This window comes from Prenolepis imparis, unplaced genomic scaffold, assembly GCF_030444845.1.
Source record: "Prenolepis imparis isolate NDT839.2.m4 unplaced genomic scaffold, iyPreImpa1.0 SCAF_3, whole genome shotgun sequence".
NCBI classification, from domain to species: domain Eukaryota; kingdom Metazoa; phylum Arthropoda; class Insecta; order Hymenoptera; family Formicidae; genus Prenolepis; species Prenolepis imparis.
The window spans coordinates 10,185,654-10,209,545 of record NW_028141161.1 but is presented as its reverse complement, the minus strand read 5'-3'; the positions used below and the strand labels follow the sequence as shown (position 1 = coordinate 10,209,545).

The following is a 23,892-nucleotide window of genomic DNA, read 5'->3' as shown; positions in this document are numbered from 1 at the left end:
ATTGCTTGTCGTATTGATATTTATTGATGCTTAATATTTAATTTGTTTTTTTTTTTAGCTTTTTTTGTGAGTTTAGATGGATTACGAAAAGAACAAAGAAATTAAATGTACATATATTGTTGGTCATTACTATGCAAATGATAGATTTATCAAAAATTTAAAAACTATATTGGTCATTATTAGAAATTATTTCTCATAAACAATATTTGTTCGATACTTCATATAATTAGAAAGTATTATCATGTATCATTTAAGATACATAAAATGGATAATGATAAGTTTTTTAAATTTGAATTTTTACTGTATCAACTAGACGTGAGAATAATCGAGCTTCATATCGAAAATTGATGAACCGAACGTGACTAACGACAAAAAAACTCGTTAAAAAATATCTTTTTTCTTCACTCATTTTCATCTCTTTTTCCATTTTCGTCCATCTCCTCGCAAAATGTTTGTCTAATGACTCGCCTAATTTTATTATCATTATTCGCCCTGGCAATATTTCTCTAAACAGTTTAAAATGATTTCGTTGAGCTAATGCGTATGTTCTATTATCTCCGACGTATCAAATACCTCAATACACGTTGCAGCAAGCAACGTTGCTGCAGCAAATTATATCCATAAAACAGATTGCCAAATGTTACGTAGACTAACCGAGATCTATCAATGCGGAAACAGACGGATTAGAGAGAGGAATTGCACGCTTTCATTTCGGCTGGTGTGTGTTTCTGGTATCCTGTTTCTAAAGCAATCCAACTAATATTACTTAGAGATATTCAAAGGTAACGATTGAAATTCGAAATCGTAGTTTGATCTCTATCTCTCTCCCTCTTTCGTAGATGAAAGTACGAGATTTTCGTTGTGGACCACCATAGTCTATTTTGGGGGGATTGTATCTCGTGATAATCCACTATGGACACTGACATTGAGATTACTTAGAGAAAACGCAAAGATATTGATTTGCATTGAACAAATATTTATATCTCCATTAAATTAAAGAAATGAGAATTTTCTTTGGAGCGTAATAATAAATCTATTTATTATAACGTGCTTTTTCTCTTTTAATTGAAAACGTGTACTCAATTTAATGTATATAATGGTGTGTGAAAAAAATATCGGTCGCACGATCCATTTGGCAATCTATCGGCGCCTCCTCGACAAGAAGCGCCGTCAGTCCGATAATTTATCAAAGGAATGAGTCCTCGGAAGTTTTCAGGGGCAAGCACCTGTGGAATATATCTATACTCAAAAATCTCTGCGACGGCGACTCTGCGTCGATAATCGAGATGCGAGATTCGAGTTTGCGTTCGCACGCGAAATTCGTGAGCAACCACAGAAACGAAGCAGGAAGAACACCGTGACGGTAGTATACGGGTACGTGTGATTGGACGAGAATACTTCGGTGGCGGATCGGCGACAAGGGTGGGAACCGGTACCGGGGGTGGGGACGTGCATGAGGGTGCCGAGTCGCAAAGTCGCGCGGGGCTTATATAAACGCGCGGCGGACGGTTCGCCATCGCAGAATCGTATTCACCGTCGCTGGACAACATCCAGACTATCATCCCCGCAGAAACTCCTCGGTAGACCCGCTTCTGTCAGCTCCCTGGCTTTTATCAGCGTCAAGGTACACATTCATTTTCTAAATGCATTTATCTCTCGTTTATCTTTCGCTTTCTCTCTCATTTTCGCGTAAGAAAATCTTTGACATTTCAAGAAAAACGTCCCGCAAGTGTCATCAGCGTCTTTTTGCATATAGATTTTTATCAAAAGTTAGAATAATATTTTTTTACGGAAAAATGTGTTGAAACCACGACGCATTTCTGCGTTATAAATGATTATAAATGTTAGATAATTTTATCTTTTTAAAAAAGTTATATATGTATAGATTTACACATATATATAATTTAAATATGTAGATTATTTTACGTGTTACGTATTATATTTTGATAAATGGTTAATAGAATAGAATGTTATTTTTCATTTAATTTCAAGCACAATATTTTTTCAATAAAACTTAATTTTAAACATGATTTTGTTTAATAGATTACTGATATCTTTTTAATAACTTTATAATTAAAAATAAAACAATATAAAACAAATTCTTTAACCATTTTTTATATTATGTTGCATAAAAAAAATATTCCGTCAAATATTTCAAATAAAACTTTATTTTAAACATGTTTTTTTTTAGAAAATTATAATTAATTTTTGCTCCCCAATATCGAATAAAGTTAGTTTCAGTTTTAAAAATAATAATATATCCCATTAATATTAGGAGAGTTTCCAATTATTCAGTATAACTTCTACCGTGTGATAAACAGCGAAAACTACTAGTGTCTGAGATATCACAGGGTTTTACTACTGGGAGACGTAACGCCAAAAGTTTCTATTGGATAATCGCAAACTTATCTGATTGTTGACAGGGTATATCGGATTGAGTGAATACGTGCAACTTATTATTCAGTTTAAAAAAAAAGATTACTATCATTAATGATATATTGCTCTAGCAGAACTATTTAATAGCTGCTAATATCTTTGGAATTATTCTGCGAACTAAATCTTTGTTAAAACTTTATTCGATATTGGGGAGCAAAAATTAATTATAATTTTCTAAAAAAAACATGTTAAAATAAAGGTTTATTTGAAATATTAAAGTTTTAACAAAGATTTAGTTCGCAGAATAATTCCAAAGATATTTGAAGCTATTAAATAGTTCTGCTAGAGCAATGTATCATTGATGCTAGTAATCTTTTATACTGAACTGAATAATAAGTTGCACGTATTCACGCAACCCGATATACCCTGTCAACAATCAGATAAGTTTGCGATTATCCAATAGAAACTTTTGGCGTTACGTCTCCCAGTAGTAAAACCCTGTGATATCTCAGACAGTAGTAGTTTTCGCTGTTTATCACACGGTAGAAGTTATACTGAATAATTGGAAACTCTCCTAATATTAATGGGATATATTATTATTTTTAAAACTGAAATTAACTTTATTCGATATTGGGGAGCAAAAATTAATTATAATTTTCTAAAAAAAAAAAAAAAAAAAAAAAGTTTAAAATAAAGTTTTATTGAAATATTTTATGGAATATTTTATGCAACATAATATGAAAAATGGTTAAAGAATTTGTTTTATATTGTTTTATTTTTAATTATAAAGTTATTAAAAAGATATCAGAAGTATATTAAACAAGTTTTTATACTATTTTCTTACTTTTTTGTAGAAAGATATTACGTTTCTCTTAACAGCGATAAGAATTTTTCAAACAATGACGGATAAAAATATATTTTTCGAAAATAGGAAATAATAATCCATTTATGTTGTCGCACGAAACGACATACGAGCGCAAAGTTAATTCCGGAGTAATAATAAAACAAAAGATGTACAAAGACATATGTTGCGTAAAAGTGACACGGAGAAATTATTTAAATTGTTAAACCGTGAGCATATTATGGGATTTGCACAAAGTCCGATAAAATCGGCCTCGTAAATCCATCGCGAAACGCGAAAAGTTTCTCTTGCTTAAAAGCCTATGTACCCTCGAGCGCTGGTCGGAAAAACGAAATGAGATGATGCAAGAAAAAACTTTATTTTAATCAAATAATGGATAACCAATCTATCTATAAGAATTTTTTATGAGCTATATCACTAGAGCAATCGAATTAAATAAGAAAAATTCATTGTTTATTTAAAAATCCAATGGATTTTATTCTTTTTCAACGGTTATAATGCAAACGATATAATACAAATTTTTATTATTAAGAGGGAAAGAAAGATTTTATTGTCATTTAATGTGAAAAACTTGAATAAAAAAATTTATACAAGCTTATGACTTTTCTCGAAAGAAAAAATTGATCTTAAATTCACATCAAGAAAACTTTTGGTAATATTAAAATTGGTTATATCGGGACACCCTGCATAAAATTCGACTTGTGAACATCATTGCGCGTTTTCGCCGCAAAATACCAATCGTCACCAACATTCATTCCACGCTTATAGCGTAGCGTGATCGCGGTTGAAAGAGCATGTAATAGCTTGTAGCGGCAAAAGGATTAATTGTTGACAAATAAAGCACTCGATGATGCGCGTACACCGCAATAACCAAACGTGATTCTGCAACGCTATTGCTGGCGTACGAAAAGAACAACCGACGCCTATTTGGACACAAAACATGAAAGCGTCGGAACCGCATCGCGGTCGCATTATGATAATTTGCAGTCGATTAATATCTAATTACAGCCCGGACGCAAGCAAACGTGCGAAATTATGTGCGCAGTAGGATTATTCCGTGATGTGTATCCTCGTAATTTCCCCTTCAATTATCACATAATCGATTAATAAGTCTGATTAATCAACTGTTGCTTGCTTAAGCTGATTATATCTTTAAATTGTTTGCTTAAAAACTAGCATAGTTAAGTTTTTTAAGAAATAATTTATTGAATTATATATATATATATTATTTGAAAAAAATCCTCAGGAAACAAAGTAGTTTGCGAGTCTATAATTTGATTCTTTAATTTTGTTGGAGTTTAGATGAATTCGCGACACGAAAAATGGTGTTTGCATATAGATGGTAAAAAACTTATTGGCACGCAGCTTTACGTGTTTTCATCTAAAACTTTTTACGAGTGTATGCTACTACGAAAAGCATTAACGTTCTTTCTGCCAATCGAAAAATCGCTTCATTGGCAATGTGAAAGAACAAAACAGCAAAGAAAATTTGTGCTATTTTGCTTTCTAAAAGCTTGGCATCCGGTGCGAATTAACCGGTAATGCATTTATCACACACACTTCTGCATTTATATATTATATCTTTATTCATTATGAGAAAAAGCTGAATTTTGTACAAGTTTTCCTAGAAATATATAACAATTTCCTATATGCGAAAATTTTTTCTAACGTTTTTTAAACGTGAAATATTAATCATGAGCAATTAAATAATCAAATTGATTAAAAGAGCTTATCTCTTTATCTATATATTATTTTCAGATTATATAACAATTATTATTTATATTGTTTGTTACACAATTTGGTTACATTCATTAATTTTCGATAAGATCAGCAAATGAGTTTCGTAAAGATATAACATAAAAATTATGTATGTATGTGTGTGTGTAACCGCGTTCATTTTTGATGAAATGGTTTTTAAACTTAAATTCTTGTGCTTTTTTTGCGATTTTAAAATTCCATACTTAAGTAAGTCTGTGCGTCATAAGGCATTGATTAAATTTTAAAAGGACAAGAGAGATTATAAAATAGAATAAAAGACTTATATACTATAAGAAGGATGAAATTGAAAAGATCGAATTTTGCTGCGGTAATTGTTACAATCGATAATCAAATATTTATGTACTACGGTTTACCCGCGGAAATGTGAGTAAATATTTTACGGTTGATTTTAGATAGTGGCTACGGGTTTTGTTGTATTTGCGAAACTATTAACGACTGTGGTCAGCGGCGCCGCGCCGGCAGGAAATTGTTTGAGCAAAAGAAGTGGCTCCGGAATTAGCAGTAAAACAGCAATGTTATCTAAGCGCGCTTTTGCTGACATTTAACTAACTAAGCGAGGAATGAAAACCCTAATCGCAATTAGTTACTTTCTACAAGATATATCTTTTATATAAATATCTTAACATTTTTTTAACGGTTTTAATAACGTCTAACAATCTTAATAATAATAACGCCGTATTTATTTTAATATAATTAGAGATCTTGAAAGCTCAGAGAGAAAAATAGAATAAAAGTTTAGGAATAAAAATGTTCTTTTTTTCTCCCCTTTTTCATGTACCTATTATTTAAAAATTATTATTAGAGAAAGGTTAAAAGTGCGAAGTCTCTTAGAATATGCGGGAAAAATTTTTTAAATAATAAAAAATATATTAATAAAAAAAAATAATAAAAATAAACAATTGAAGTTGAGTTAAATAAAATAAGGAAAATTCTATATTAAGATAATCGTTAAGTCTGATTATAATCAGCGGACCATGTAATAATATAGTATACGATTGTATACTAATTATTTGTATTTCTATGTTTAAACAAGACGGTATTTTTTTTAGAATAAACTGGCGGGAAACAAATTGCGCTCTGCTCACCAAACGTCGGTGAGATGCGACGAATAATGTCATTTTGCAACGGTACGTCTGTGAATTTCGTATGAATGGACTCTTGATGGTAGCGAGTCCCAATCCGTAACCGGAACGCGATTTAACTTTCGCGTTTAACGAAATGAAATCTGTGAGAGGATATATCTTGTCTGTAAACGTGATATATCTCCCGCCGTGGTAAACCGTTTAAAGTATTTACCTTCAAATTAGTATTCGTACACATGTACACATATGATACATGTTTCATATGTTCATTTCAAAATTTAATAATTTTAAAGGCGTCCATGCGTGTAGAATAACTAACGTGGAATATCATTTTGATTTACAAAATGCGTTAATTTAATTTTCTTCTTTTCATGCTTTTCGACATTGCGGGACGTATTTTCTACGCGAAAATATATTGTCAATCGTATATAATCGACAGCAGGACTCGCGGCAATATATTTCTATTGAGATTAAATTCTATTTTGATTAAAAGTTTATGTGTCTTTTTTAAAGAACATATAAAAATTGAGACCGCGCAATTTAATTTTAAATGGTAAAAAAATAATAAAATTGTGTTTTATTGCGGTAAAAGAAAATAGTTGCAATGAAATAAATCAATCGCGGTAAAACCACAAAAAAAAAAAACCACGCACGAACACATTAACTTTTTGGACACTATAACAATAACAATAAAAATAACTTCTAAAAAATCTGGATATATATTATTAATACATTTTATTAAAAAATACATATACACAAGCTCGTTCAATAATAATTAAACTTGAAAAAGAAGCATAAGTTTTTTATTGTATTTTGAGCAATTCTATTCTCCGAATTTATGCAACATTTTTAGATCAACCTTTTTAATTATATTTCAACTAAAAGCACGGACATAAGCTTTGCTTTATTGAAACAAAAATTCTCGCGGGAACTAAGCTTTTGAACACGAGCCGCGTGGCACAGAATCATTGATTTATATATAAACTCGCCAGCCTGCGGTAGCCGTAGAAATTCCAGTGAACTGAAAAGCAGTAGCTTTTAATATATGTAAGTGCGAATAGCACGTGAGCATAGTGAGCATCCGTGTCAGAACGTACATAACCGATTTAATAGGGGTGATCGTTATGCGTGCCGTTTATAGGAGATATCTTCAACCCTTTTCATCTATGATCATTCTTTACTTTAGAGATTTTTCTTTGGCTATGATAAGTTTGATTAAATCCTGATCCCTTCCCGTGATCTTTTCATATCTTTGCGATTAATTTTAAAATTTTAAATTTGAAGTTAATGGAAAAATTGGTATTCTAGCGCAGATCATCTGCTTAGAAAGTAAAAGGAGGTTGTCATCCATAAAATGGATATCCTATATAACATTGACGTAACACAAGCATTGAAACGCGGCAGAAATTTTCTCGAGGCAAGACGAATATAAGAATCGAAATTGCCGAAACGTCGCTTTCTCCTAAGAAAAACACTATCGAGATATTGTTACCATAAAGTAAACACGGAGGCCGGTTTATCTTCTTGATCGAAAAGATACGGGCAGCCTCTTAATAATAAAGGTCGAAGCAGTGAGAATCAAGGCTTACACGTAATACCATGAAAAATAGCACAACCGGGGAAAAATAGGCCCGTGACCGGAATCTATTTCTATGAGGATAAATATACTCAAGATTAAGATTCAATACTTTCACACTATTCTATATTTTTTTTTAAGATGAATAGATTTTGATATGTATAAATCGCATTCCAATGGAGAAACAAATTAATCGCTTTATGTATATAATTGTATTGTTAACATTTCTCTTTGCAAGGCGAAACGATAGAAACTCAATATTCGTTAATAAATGAAATTGGTAGAATATGAGCGATTTAACAAAATGTAAAGCTGAAATTTAATTTTAATGTTGAACATATTATATCTCGAAATGTGCGTGAAATACAAGCATATCTGATTATCTTGAATAAGCTCGCTGTGTTTAAATATAAAGGGTGCGTGGTTTCCAAATATATTTAACATCTTCGAATATAATTTCGGTCGTATTTATCGATGTTAATAAAACAGAAATTTTGCAATTGACAATAATGATCAAGGATATGATCTAAATTACCATAAAGAGGCAAAAAGAAGAGATTAGCTATTAACTAAGATTAAATATTTAAAAACTATTATATGACACAAACTGTCATTTAATTCCAATTTAATTAATTATAGAGTTGTAATATGTAATGTTATAAAAACGATAAGCATGTGAAATGTCTCTAAATAAGTTACTAGCATGATGCGGTAATATTTTAAGTAAGTTTTCACGATATAGCTTCATCACGATATAGATTCATTATTCGCGTGCAATATATTGCAAATACACTATTAAATCAATGTACAAATATACAATATGTAATGGCCTACAAAGTATAAGATCTACAATTACTTATTTTTTTAAAGAAACTGCTTTTTTAATTTTATTTAAAACATAAAGTAAAATATGTGAAATAAAATGCGATTATGATAAATTAGAACATTGAAAATCAGATTTCAAAAATAATTTATTTAAAATATATTGTTTCTTATATTAGTGTTTATAAGTGCGCGTTATTTATATATGTATATTTCAAGTCTATGTGCCCATCTAGCTCAATTAATATATCACGAGTTTACTTTTAAAAAATCATCATCCAACAAGTCCAGGCTATGAAGTTGATCTGATTTAAGCTCGCAATTTTGGTATAAAACTTGCAAAGTGTTGCGTATCTATCGCAATATACATGCCTCGACTTTATGTGCATAATAGCTGAGCGCACCATGTGTATACAGTCTGCCAAATCTCTCGAGTACTTAAAGTTAGATCACCACAAGATTACAGCGAGAATGGTAATTTTCTTTACAAGCTTTAACTTGGCGTAATAGCGTTATCACCTTTCGGTCATAACAAAATTTATTCTATACACAGAAATAATTTAAAGTTTGCTATTTGTATTTAATTAATAATTAATAAATAGATTTTATAATACAGCTTTCCAATATTTTATTAAAATTCTGCTAATTTATTGAATCAATCACAATCAAAATTGTAATCATTTTTTGATTAACGCTTGATAATTTAATCGTCACTGATGATATTACTTTAACCTTGCATATTATAATAATATCCGTTTATAATTGCAAAAATTAATCAATAATTATAATTATAAATCACTAATTGCAATAACCATTGATGTAGCTACATTATTTATATTTTGCAGTCAAGTTGATAATGAAAATTTTAATTAAAGTAATATAGTTCTTATACTTTGATCTTAAGTCGGTGCCATTATAAAATGTAATGGACTGTTTAATCAGTTGTCGAAGTTTTCTTGGATGAAGCTTTATGATGAATTAATTTAATTTGCGCACGACGTATCTTCTCATAGCGAATTTCGATCAAGTACTACGTATAAGCAACGACTAATATATAAATGTCAAGGAAACGATACATCATTCAGATATACGAGAAGAACATAGCGACGGGAGTTCTATCAAGTCATGTACATACATGAGTTCATTTCGTCCATAGGTCCTATTCGTTTTCTGAGAGAGAGAGATAATATTGGATATGACATTATGTTACACGTTACACGTCTCTAATTATAAATTATAAATTGAAGTTATTATAAAGAATTCCATAATATCATATTAAACTAATTGTAAAATAAATAAATAAATATATATATATATATATATATATTGTATTGTATACATACATATATATACATAATATTTTTTATTCAGAGAAATACAAACCCAGTTTTTTTACATAAATAAATTTCACGACTATAAGTTTCGATTATAAAATGTCTGAAAAAAATTTATTTTGCTTCGATTTGTTTTGCTTTGGTTTGTTTCGTTTTGATATGGTTTTTTATTGAATTTACGTGTGATGAAATTTCATAGTCGCATATCTAAATTGCGCAGAAAATACACATGCTCATTCGCGCCGCGTAAAATTCTCAAAGAGACTAAAACCGCGGATAGACAACTACGATAACAATGGCAGCAATGACGAACGGCGGGAAAAAGGACTTTTCCGAAACAAAGGCGTTTCATCCGCGATACTAGCAAAATGAAGGATTGACGAAATTCCACCACGTTGAAGAATTCCGCTGCTATATGCATACATGAAATGCATTACGGTCCCGGTGTTAGCAAGCATGTCCGACATCGTTTTTAACCCTTTAATCTTTCAAGGAATTTTATCTCCTCGTATGCTTTTAAATATTTTATGTGTGTGTATTTTATATATATATATATGTATATATATATATATATATATATATATTGTATACATAAAAAATAGTATATAATTTTAACTTTTATATAATTTTTATATAATTCAATTTTTTATAAATAATACGAACTTATTAACTTATAGAGAAAGAGATACTCTTTATATCGCGCGCATTTTAACTCTTTTGATACATCAGAATAATATTCTTTCCAGTGGAGAAATGTAAATATCTCGGAGAAGATCGAAAATAATATGCGCACACCGAGAAGGTCAATAGAAGATCTTTCCGAGCTACGTAAAATTTTTGAAATAATATTTGCTATTTTCTCAAGAGGAAAAACATTGCTTTTGATCGTCGGACGTGCGCTGAATCTTCAATTGTTGCTAAGTTTACTTGTCTAAGTGAAGTACGAAGTCAAGTATTCTCAGGATTCATGTAATGTCGCGAAATCATTTTCATTTCGACCCGAAAGTTACAACGCATGGCTATCGTATCAATAAATCGCATGTCAATATCTTGAATCATAAAGTTTAGAAACGTGCTTTCGCGACAAAACTATATTAAAATTAAATTCAGTGCAAAGCATGTTGTCATTAGCACATGTCACCAATGAATTGTACCTTGTAAAAGTTTATTTTCGCAGATTGAAGTCATCCTAAGCGACGTTGGAAAGACGAAAGAGATAAATATAATACAGCTTTTAATTACATCTACAATTCTACTTGATTATCTCTCATTCACTTTTCCATTAAAGTCTAGCAAACTTTCAAAGCAAGATGAAGTATTGAATGTTCTAAGCGGAGACTAGAAAACGAATAACACTTCAGTTTACATAAACGAAAATGATGATATTCTTTTTCATTTCTCTTGTCGCGGAATTAACATATTTTTGGTTCTGCTAACCGAAATTTAAACTAGTTGTAAATAATTGTCAGTTGTAACACAAATTTCATTATAATGATTGATCAATTATAAGAAATATTTTATCGTAAATTCTGACAATAAAAGTGCGCTGCCGTTAACTCGAATAGAAAATAATGGAAATGGACATTTATATCCGAATGCGGAGCACACTTTTCCGCGAAAAAGTGAAGCGAAAACTTCTTGCAAGATCATGAACCTCTTTTTTAGCATGACTCAGGAAATTTTTATTTCATAACAACGAAAACAGAGCGAAAGCGATAAATATGATGCTCTTGCTCTGTATATATAAAGTAGCGCTTTTATTCTACATAGATGTTTTATTAATTCAAATGATGCTTTTTAGAAAAGCTGATTTATAATTTACAATACAACAGCAACTACTAGTTGTATAAATTTTCCGTATATAGACAGTGTGATAAAAGTGTAGAATTTACATAATACACGCATAACGATTGCAATCCGGCAATAAATTCGTACGTTATATAAGTTAGTATGTTTATCGTTTGAAACGCAATTGTTCAATGTGCCAAACCGCATACATTTTGGAATGAATCCATGAGATTTTAACTGTGATTTAGTAATGTCAATTTTGAAGAGCAAAAGACAACATAATTTGTTTGCCAAAATTCTCAAAGTTCAACATATTACTCGACACGAATTTTTAAAGAACTCACATTTACCGAAAATCCCGATAATTGCTCTATGTATTTCTCAATCCCACGTTCCTTATCGTGAGACGGAAAAGACGATGTTAAGAATATGCCAAAGCTGAAACTTTATTAACCACAATGATCTCATAAAATCGTGATAAGCCATAAACGAAGCCGGAATGGTATCGAGACATTACGGAACCCTTCTCTATTTTTTTTAGACAGATGACAGTCAGACAAATATTCCCATAAAAGCATCACTCGTTGCTCGTTCGCGTAGTTGTATTGACCGTCGAGCTGCTCGTAAAAACGCGCTAAACCCGTTATTGGAAAAACCTGGAGGACCTATCTAGCCTGGTCTCACATCCATTCTTATAATTCATGATTTGCCCCGAAGATTCAATTTTCCCGATGCGAAATACACGAATGAGCATACGTATCACATAATGTATCATTTATCGTATAATAATGCATATCGAGTGTCCAAAAATTCCTGCTTGTATTTTAAATTATAGACCCTGATGAGTTTTTAAAACTGACTTTTTCGTATAAAAGAATTAATATGTATATTTAAAAAACATCTTTTTAAAAAAATTGATTTTAAAATTATTGCAAAATTCATCATTGCAATTAAGATTAAAAGCATATCATGTGTTTATTCAGCTTCGTTCCGCAAGAACGGATATGATAATGAAATTTGTTAGGTTACTGTTGGATTTATCTTGGTCGAAGAAATGTCAACAAAGATGTACGGATCAACAATCGCAAATGCAAACGCAAACGTTTAACATAATTATTATATTTTTAACTCACGCATTTGTGTAGATTGATTTGAATTATTTGAAAATGGAATAATTTATGTGTGACATATTTTGTAAATTATTGCATTCTTCTTCATTCAGCTCTTCATATAATATATATGAATAACAATATGTGCGTAATATGCATTATATATTTATATAAACCGATGTTATTCATTTATAATAGTTAAACCAAATAATTGGTTTGTTAAGTTAATTTGCATTTATATAGCTACATAATAATTATTATTATGGTAAAAGGCATTAATATACCGATAAAGGTATAATATGTCAACATTACTGTAGATTACCTCTCACTATCGGACAACATATGAGTATAACCAGAATCGATTTGTCGATCAAGCTCGTCGTATTTACTCACAATTAACCATATTTACTCATTTTCTTTTCGATGAAAAAATCTATCTGTAGATTATCCTATGAATTATTCCGTTGCTTGTAATTATAGAAAATTCTTCGACGATATACTAGTCTATTTTTCTTTAATGAGAAATGGTAGCCAGTCTTGCGTTTGAATAAATATTGAATGAAAAAATTTATATAACTTTTTAGCAGATAAAATAAAATATAAATTTTTTATTTAGAGGACAACATCGCTTTACATAATGGAATAACATCGTTTTATATCATCAAAAAAAGAGCAATTATTCTGGGATGCTCTGTATAAGATTATACGTCGATGAATTCCAAAGCGTAATTCCTCGAAAACGGGTTTAATTAAACAATGCAATCTCTTCATCATATTGACTCGCGTAAATGCTCTTACAACTCAATTTTTGCAAGATTAACCGTGGTCGTCAACAACGACGGATATTGTGCGTCACACTATTGTTTAGCAAATCGCATCTACGTTTTATTTACGTATTCTTGTAGAACAAGTGCACTATAGTACGCGACACACCACTGCGATAACTACAAAATGCATATAAATACATCTACAATGACGGTGAAGTTGCAACAGCGAACAATGTATTGCGGAATCGGGCTCGGTTGTATTAGTTGTTGCTTTATCGCGCGTATGAAAACATTTCATATGAAAAAGACGCGACTGACACATACATATCGGCAAAAGTTAAAGTTTTCGTCTCGAAATTGCGGATGTGCGACTTTTGCATAATTTAATCCTAAATTAAATTATCCTAGATTAAATTATCTTAATAAAAAATTAAATAAACAATATAAAAAAATATGACAGAGCTTGTAAATATGATAAATATAATTATGAAATTTTTGTGCGAACGTAAAATATTTTGTGCAAAAGGAGAAATGTGATGTATATATATGTATGTAGATCTTATTGGATTTATGATAAAACTGTTCCCACGCAATGGAGAATCCTAAAATGGTTAGTGCAACGCTTTATCGTCTACGTGTTCGGTTAAATTCGATGTCGCTTGGGATTCCATAAATATCACTCAAAGTAGCGTTCGCGATATGCGATCAGCCATCATTCGAATCTGCTCATGCATGGCTCTTATCAGCCCTGGGTGCATGGATTTTATAGGACTATCATCCGTACAGTATCACGCACAATGTACAAATAACAAAAAGAGAGACTATCATCGATAGTGTTCGAAAATCAATAGTCGCGACAGCATGATTGAATCGATTTAGAAAATGGTAAGATAATATCAATATCATGTGAGAAAAAGAATTTGTATAGAATGCATTTGCGTTATCATGGTACATTTTGTCTTAAAATAAAAAATAAAAAAAAAAGTTTAATAATAAAATTAACGTGAAGCAACAAATTAAAGATGAGATAATTGTGGATCGCGATATAATTGTACAATTAATCGCGTAGATATGACACATTTACGCGGTTCTTTTTTTTTCTTTAATTACTACTTCTTTTTACTCCAGAGAGGATAATATTTTTCTTTTATCTTTTATGACACAGTTAAGACTACCGATTTATCATTTATAATTTTTACGCAGATGCAATAATACTGAATAGAGTATTATTATACACAAATAGGAAAAAATAGGAAAAAAATTAAAAAGAAAATCGAGAAATGAGAAAAGAATGACGTCAGATATTCTTTGAGGATTTTCTTTAAGGAACATTTCAAGTTGGACAAGGAATACATCTGCGAATTTTATAACATCGTAAAGATTGATACGCGTCTTGATGGTGAGAAAATTATTTTTTGGCAAATTTCGAGTAACATTTAATACTCACTTTAAAAAAAAAATGAAAGCTCTTCAGTGTGAACGGAAACAAGAAAAACGACTAAGATCTCAAGGTTGAAAAATCGACAACTACAGTCTCCGGATCGAAACTCGATTATCGCGTTATTAGATTCGCCGCGGCACTACCGGGAACAATTATCGGGAACGTGTTTTCTAGGGAAATAAATTTTTATCGGACGTTAACGATATTAACCGCGCGCGCTATACTTAGCATGCCCTTACGTTGCCACGTAGCTTTTTTTAAGATATGATTTGATTTATCCCGCCCATCTCGTTCGGCGCGCGGTTACGTTTAAGTAAGCCGGGGACGATAAATTCGACGAAATTACACAGATTTATAGCTCGCGACTTCTCTCGAACACAGTAAAGTGAAGACGACGGCGCCAGAGTTGTTTAATTCGCATTAATGGCAACTGGAGTAAATTAAATGTGAATTTTAAACGTTCTCTTGGAACGTTAATTCTATATAGAATAAATTCTTGTTTTCTGTTTATCTTCAATATTATTTGTATATAAAACAGAAACGCACGAAAATCCGTGTAGTAAAAAAATATTACGAACAATTATAAAAAAATATATCGTACAATTTTAAATAAATAGATTAATTTTTTTCTACAATGCAAAGAAAGAAAGATCTCTCTCAACAAGAATAGCTTTCAGAAATTTTTCAAAACAATTTGTAAGAAATACAGATTTACAAAAAAGACTTTCTTTATCAATTTTTTGACAAAATCTCGCACAAAATAATAAAACGGTGCGAAGCTATTCTTGCATTAATTGCAACAGATATAATATAATTAATTTCGATTAATAATTTCTAAGAAAAGGCATGTTAAGTAATAAACAATTTCTCACTCACCGGAGACGTGCAAGCCGAGTTGTAGTACACAGCACACACATTGATCTGAAAACAAAATATTCAAATTATGTATATACATGTGTGTGTGGGGAGGGGGGTGTATGTGTGTGTACAGGGTGTTTTGAAAGTCTGGAAACGATCGAATATCACAATGCAGTTTAGAAAAAAATGTTTTTAGATATTTTGCATACCTCACAGTTGCCTCGCTGCCGCCTGATGCCTCTCCAGGCCTCCTCCTCCTCTCTTGGTCCATGGTAGCACTCACGACACTCGCGAAAACACGAATAATTACGATCGCCCGACACTTTACACGGCACTCCCGATGCGCGAAACTTTACACGGCACTCCCGACGCGACGCGTGAGACACACGCGTATTTCGCGCATTGCACTTGCAATGAGAAAAAACGATGCGAAAACTGTAATCGCACGAATCAACGTCCGTTCGACACTCGAAAATCTCGCAGTCAAACTCGCGTGCAGCTTATCAGCAATGCTACCTGTAACAAATAAAATAAAATAAAATAAAATATTACTATTTTAATTTTTATGACATATTATTTTAAAATTTAATTAACAAATTTTTGCTTCATTAATATTTTTTAACATAAATCAGCTGATTAAAGCGTTAATTTGCTAATTAATTTTTAAAATAGTATGTTATAAAAATTAAAATAATAATATGTTTGAAATAATATGTTATAATATTTTTGACAGTTATCAGCTGATTTCTGTCAAAAAATATTAATCAAGAATAAGATATAACATATTATTTTTACAACATATTACTATTTTAATTTTTTTACCATGTTATTATTTTAAAATTTAATTAGCAAATTAACGCTTTAATTAGCTAATTTCTGTGAAAAAATATTAATCGAATTTAAATAAACTTTATATTATTTTTTTTTTAAACATTCTTTTTAACATAAAACCGAAGAATAGTGCGCGCGTAGCGCGCTTATGTTGTTCTACTATAATCAAAAAGGAACAGAAATCCCATAATACAGAGCCATAAACGTGTCATTTCATTCGCGGGTGAAAATAAATACGCATATATGAAATAACGGTCTGTGGCCATCAATTATTTCGAACGGTGGATCCAATTATCCATCCATACTGCAGACACTGTTCAAAGCGAGTTGTGATTATACCGCAATAAAATACTAATTGAACAAACATCAACAAGAAAAAAAGGATAAAATAAGCGAAATGTATAGATAAAAATAACAAAAAGGAAAAATAACAAATTTAACTATATATCATATAATATTTAAACTTCGTCGTTTTATTCAGAGTTAGAGATTATAAATTACACGGAATTGTGTATAAAGCACTTTGAAGATTATTTACAACTTCGCGAAATCAAATAATGATCCATTCTCTTTCTTTGCCATTTAATATTGTTTTAATAGAGCAACGCGAGAAAGCATATTATATATATAAATACATTATAAATATATCACAGAACTAAAAATCGTTCCACATTTAGGACTCACGCAACAGTTTTAAATCCATTGCTATAATGCCACTGTTACTTGAACGCACTGTTTAACTGCAGAACGATTCTGCCTGTACATTACTGTCGTCAAACGATGGCAAGATGTTCTTCGTGGGTCGCGAGTTGAATAGTTTGTTAGCCGAGAACGCGCCAACTTTTCTCCATATATATCACAGAAGCCATTGTTTCATCTTTCACGCCTTCAACCAGCCCTGCGATCTCACCCCCTTCGCCTTACTAAGCGTTTCATCCAACTTTCTGCATCTTGAAGGATGCTTGGTAAGATATGAACGATAGTTTCGAGAACAATATTCGCGTTGTTCGATTAAAATAAATGCTAAGTAAACGAAGGCTATCGTTCAACCGTGATTTCTTACAAAGACGCGATAAAAGCGCGATAATTTAAATCTGAAAATTTTGATTTTGAAAACATACGATCGAATTAATTTCTAGCTTGTATTAGATAGACATTTTTTTTTATGATAGTGACTATGGTTTATGGAAGCTGGGATCAACGTGAATCATATGTTACATGTGTATGATTATAAAACGAGCTATCACGAAATGGATTTGATAAAAATAAATTTGTTTCAATAGAATGCATTTAAATTTTCTATCCTATCATAAAAAAAATATATCGAGAAACAATATATTTGAAAACTGCAACTCTGTTGGAGTATATGGAACTGCATCAGTCTTGAATAAAAGCTTTAATGTTTTTCAAGACACTGTTTTATTTGCTCTGCTCTTCGCAAGTTGCCATAAACAATGCAATATTTGCAATTGCGCCGTTGTGTATTCGCAAGTCGAAGATGAAAATTTACTTGAGACTGAGAATTTCTCTCCGTCAAATTAGAATCTCACGGTAAAGATGAAATGCTTGCCCTGAGCGAGTACTTCGAGACTGCTATTTGGCACTCAATCCCTTGCTGCAGTATGTGAGATGGTAGCGAGTTGCTCGTATAATCAGAAACGTTTCTCTCCCGGGGTTTACTACCCTTTAATCCACAAGCGTATGTACGGCGAAGCGTATATACGTTGAAATCGTGGTACATAATTCTCCATTAAACGTAAGAGAAGAGTGGCCTAATAGCAGAACGATAAATATATGGCGGGATTATTGTGCGAGAAATACATATAAACATATCGATCTATATTCACAACCTAATCTTATTTAGCACCATATTTAACGCTAAATACGCCTGAGTTCTTAGTCTAATGTGGAAAACGTGTATTTAAATGTTAAATTAAATGAAAAATATATTAATAGTATTCATATATGTATAAATATAAGCTATAAACTTATGAATATCTAGATTATTTGACAGAAAATCGCGTAGTACTGACAATGCTATGAATTATCATTCTATACTTATTCACCGTTCAAGCTTCTATAATAAGATCATGTGATTCGATCTTTATATATATAAAATTAATTATTAAAACTATGTATATGTGCAATTAATTGATTTTAGATGCAGCCTAAGATGACTGTCTTGTGCACATTGCTGGCGTTTGTGATTGTCGTCGCAATTTCGAGTCTCTCAGTCGATGCAATACCGCACAGGTATAGTAAATCCCATTCTCTTACAAAAGATTAAATGATAAATCGAAAAGAGGAAACTCAAGAGGAAGACATACTAATAAGTATTATCAAAGCATCAACAAAGTAAAGATAAACGAAACTATATAGATAAATATCAGAATCTATGTACCTGTCCGCGACAGATTTTCTTCTTTTTTCTTTCAAATTCTTTTTAAAGAGACGTTTTCTATTATAGGAAAATGAGTTTAATTTAATTATTGGTAAAAAAATAAAAAGTCAATAAAACTCAGGAAAAGTCAGTAAAAGTCAGTAAAATTTTGAACTACACAACACAGATTTAACAGGTTATGCAAGAGATCGCGATACGTAAAAATAATTTTTAAATATATTCATAGAGTATCAAAAAATGCAAATTGCACGATTGCTCCGAGCGCGTATTTACAATTAAACGAATATATTGGACAAGAATAGAAATCCGCTTCGAACAGTTTAACCCAGTTCCATTTGACGACATGCTAGCCCATAAAAAGAAATCCCAGTAACTGCCAGAAAGTGACTTGCCGAATGACATTTCGGACAATCACGATTGATAATTTTGAATTACATGTTGGCGTATCTATATTAACACCGTCCCTGTATTATATTTGTCAGCTGCCTTTTTACTGTTTAATTTATAATTTTCGAGGCGCTTTCTTGTGTATTTTACAACCTCATTTTAATGACTTTAAGTCTCCGGTCAGTTTCTAATTTAAATTCTTTGTGCGTTTTTTACGCGTGTAATACTAAGCCTGTCGCTACACGTGATTTCCACAATCGAAGTAGCCGATCGATTTAATTTTACGCACGCAGCCATGAAAGTTACTGGGATCAGCAGGATGACATGGACCGAGACGAATTTCTAGAGATACTGTCTCGTTTAAGTCGCACCGTCATGAACCGCCCCGAAATGGAAAAGTAAGATAACGTGTTATAACGTAATCTTAATGTTAAAATAATCTATTTTATATGCCTAGCATGAAATTAGTTGTAAAATTTTTAATTATATCTATACACACACACACACACACACACATATATGTTGTATGTGTTACTTTTGTTAATGATTCTTGGGATACTAAGTTGCAAAAAAAAAGTTATTAAAAAAATATTCAACAATGACAGCTTCAAATTAAATTTTGATAGAGAAATTATTTTAAAATCTAATCATTAAATGCTTCAAACCAATGTTTTATATTATATTTAGAATAATATTTTTTTTGCTAATATTTTTTGTATCGTCATATTCACGGCAGCTTTTACATTAAAAGCGTTATATTTTACATTAATTCCATCAATTATAAATGAATCATTTATTTTATATAGAAAGGGCTTTATTTTAAAAATGTCAATAATGTATTTCCATTGTACGTGCCTTTTTATATGTCAAAGTGTATTTGTATATGGAAGAGATTGTTCATCACTGATATAAGAGAAATAAAAGGGATCAAGTGACATTTATATTAATTTTACCGCATGCCTTTTATATTTCTCGAGAAGCGTAAATGTATTTCGAAGCAATATCCAAGATGATCGATTCAAATAAATTCAAAAACGTAATAAGTATCGAATCGTACGTCTGCAGCAGCAAACGAGGATTGGATCTGGGTCTCAGTCGTGGCTTTAGCGGTTCTCAAGCAGCGAAACATTTGATGGGACTCGCGGCGGCGAACTACGCCGGTGGTCCCGGACGAAGGCGTCGCTCGGAACAGGCGTAGATCGCAGACACGATCGCTGATGCAGAGAGATTATTATCCGTAACAACTATCCGTAATAATGTCACTTTCGATTCGACTCTTCCACTATGTCTCTATCTCGAGCTTGAACCGCCGCCGATCTCGAAATCGCCGTTGCCAGTGGCGTGACTGAATGAGCATGCATTTAAATCCTCTCTATTAATTACTCCTGCTCTTTCCCTAAATAAATCTTATTAGAATGTGCATAAACATGTACGCGTGTCCATCTCTTCAGAGTAAATAGTATAAGTTCGTTATGAGTAAAAGATTACAATAATAGTGAATTAACGATTGATGTTGACAAATTTTTTTCAGTTTTTCATCTCTCTTTAACCCTCGCATCTAAAACTTTGTACACTCCTCCATCTTACTGTACCACTGGCCATTCTTGTCTGTTACATTGTTAAATTGCAAATTATTCTCTGCTTTATATTTTTTTTTAGAAACAAATGTGTGATAATATGCATTGCCTGGCGAGGATGCTTTCATCTAAAATTAACAGAAGTAAAAAAGAGTATATCTTTCTCTCTTTGTGTATATATTATTATGTATATATATTTTTCAAATTATATAATGGACACAAAGCCCCCGACACATCAAAAAGATTATTTATTATATATAAACTCAGAACATGAATCTAGAATAAAATAAAATAGTAGAATTAAATATTAATAAAGATAGTTTTTAAATACTTTTACAAACTAATTTAAATCAATTCAAAATTATTTATTCACGCAGGGATTTATGTAATTAATATTAAGATTTTACGATAATCTTATGAATTAAAATAAAGATCAGATAGTTTTTACGATTAAAATTTTTTTCTCTTTTATTGGCGAGCAAAAACTCAAAAGCATCTTGCAAGCATCCTCACCATCTCCTATCATTTTTGCGTTTTTCTCTTTTTTTCTATATTTATTTATTATGCGTGAGCCGTATACGGATTAGCAATCTTATCCGTGACGTAAGGTAAATGAAGTGGGTAGACGTAGTATTTTGCTGATCCAACAGCAAGGCTCCTTCGAGTCGCGCGTCCACGAATCGATGACGCTCCACTTCCGGGCTGGATTTATCCTAGTCATTACTATCTGCAATTGAAATCGTATACTGCGACGAGTTCGTCCTACGTTTCCTCGAACAAATTGCGCGAGAGAGTTTTTCCCTTAATCCTTCACGCGCGCGGAATAATTTTTCTCCCGCGCTTCGAACATTCGCTTCGTTATACTTTCATACCATATTTGTATGATCGCTTAAATCTTTTCGACCTTTCGCTCTTTTTTCTTTTCTAATATCTTACCGTCTCTTGTAAAAAAGAATTATTGTACTTAAACTATGGTAATCGTAATTGATGTTGCGTTTGTTAGATCGGGCGTTCTCAAATTTCGTTTGCTCCGACGAAACGTCAAGTAAATCCGCGTGGTGCGCGAATTCCTCGTCGATAAAACGTCGATTTCAGAATTTACGATCAGAGTTGTGTAAAGAACATCGTGTGGTGAATTTTGAACGATCGTATTTTTTATTTTATATGATTTTTACGACTCTCGCGACATGTCGCGTGGAACAATTTGAGAACCCTTATTACTTAGGTCACTTTGTTTTACTAGCTCCAACGTCTATCTGATATACGCCTATGTAATATGCAATGTGCACTGGATGCACATGCACTGCGCTCGCATAAAACGAAATCGTATAAAAACATAATATAGAGATAGTAAAACCTCGTCCTTTTTCGTGTTATAGACTTATAGACTATCTTAGATTTAGTCCGTACATCAGGAGTGCACAAAAAATGTACAATCAAAAAATTAAAAAAATATATAATGGAGCAAAAATGTTTGACGACGAAATGTTTGTCTTTAATATTCTGATGTATATTCGCGCATTATATTACAAAAATTATCATATATAAAATTGTATATATAATTATATAATATTATTTAAGATTTTTGCAATTTAATCGAATTAATTAACTTTCTGAAAAAATAAGAATTCTTTAATTGCGGTGCAATTATTTTTAATTATTCGTTAAAACAGATTTTGCAATCGTAAATATTAGAAACAATGTATTTAAATCTAATAAAATACATATAGTAGAGCAAAGTTTAATGCGCAACTCGATTAATCTGGATTTAAATTAAATATGTCTCTTACTTTGACATTTGGGTTGTGCACTCCTGTCAACAGGTGGTAACCAAAACGCACAGTAACTGTCGATACGATTCTGTTAATCACGCTCGATGATAACACGCGATATAATTGAAAGACTTGGAGCAACGACTTGTTAAATTACTCATACATCATATGAGATTCTTAGACCATATTTCTTTGCAGAATTGACAATGCATAGAAATGTTTATCGTGTTTATCTCAAAAATAAAATGATATAGATGCGATATATGTTCGATATAGATATACTATTTACAATAATCACACCAAGGTTTAGCTGAATTATGTTTTATTCAATATTAATATACGTTATTATATAATCTATAAAGTAATATTAACTAACAAATGGTTTAATATTTAGAAGCGAATCGTAATGTTATTATAAATGGTATTTCTGTCATTTGGCATCATGCAACTTAAGATCCTGTTGCTCCAAATTCTTAACAATCGTATACTCGATCAATGTACGCGAAAAAATTTCGTTTCATAGATAAATTAGTATTCTAGAAATAAATGTGTGTCCGGGGACGAAGCGATTCGTTCCCTTAATCGCGAAATCCCATTTGGTTATCACCGACACCGAAACGAAGCGCGTGAAGTCGACCTGCGTCATTTCTGTGTATTATAAAGAGATTTATTGAGCCTCTAGTAACAACTGATCGTAAATAAAAGTTACCTACTTTAACCCAGCCATACGCGAACATTATTTATTCCGATGACACGCTCATTTTTCTTCGCATATTTAATGACTAAATATGACCCACGCTCTACTTATCACTAAATTTATTTAGGATAAGAGAAACGAATAGTTCCCACTTATCTCTAATAAATTTCGTGACATAGCAATATTTCAACATAGTCAGTGTCAACAACCAATAATCAAATCAGTCTTATCGAAAATTTATTCAAAACTATTAATTGAAAATATTTAGGGTAGCTTCGGCGAAATGTTAAAAGAACATTAATAAACATTAAAAGAATGGCATATATTCTATTAAAAATAATATATAAACTTTATATATTATTATAAATTTTCATATCTATAATAATATAATCATTGTATTAAAAAAAATAACGTTTTGCACATTTTAGCACAT

The 23,892-nt window shown here is 31.4% G+C and overlaps 1 protein-coding gene and 1 long non-coding RNA gene across 2 annotated transcripts in view; one reads left to right on the top strand and one right to left on the bottom strand.

Annotated features, from left to right (window-relative positions):
- The window catches only part of LOC145934121 (uncharacterized), a 112,576-nt gene extending 96,271 nt beyond the window's left edge, over positions 1–16,305 (bottom strand). Inside the window, exons 1-2 of the long non-coding RNA XR_014424996.1 lie at positions 16,004–16,305; positions 15,813–15,857 (exon numbers count right to left, since the gene is read on the bottom strand). This is a non-coding gene — a long non-coding RNA (uncharacterized LOC145934121). The remainder of the gene's footprint in view (positions 1–15,812; positions 15,858–16,003) is intronic.
- Dh31 (diuretic hormone class 2) lies at positions 1,502–23,484 on the top strand. Its single transcript, XM_083034400.1, has 4 exons — positions 1,502–1,624; positions 18,787–18,878; positions 19,707–19,811; positions 20,479–23,484. The coding sequence occupies exons 2-4, from the start codon at positions 18,787–18,789 to the stop codon at positions 20,609–20,611; spliced, it is 330 nt and encodes a 109-aa protein (XP_082890526.1). The 5' UTR covers positions 1,502–1,624; the 3' UTR covers positions 20,612–23,484.
- Positions 23,485–23,892: the final 408 nt, after the last annotated feature.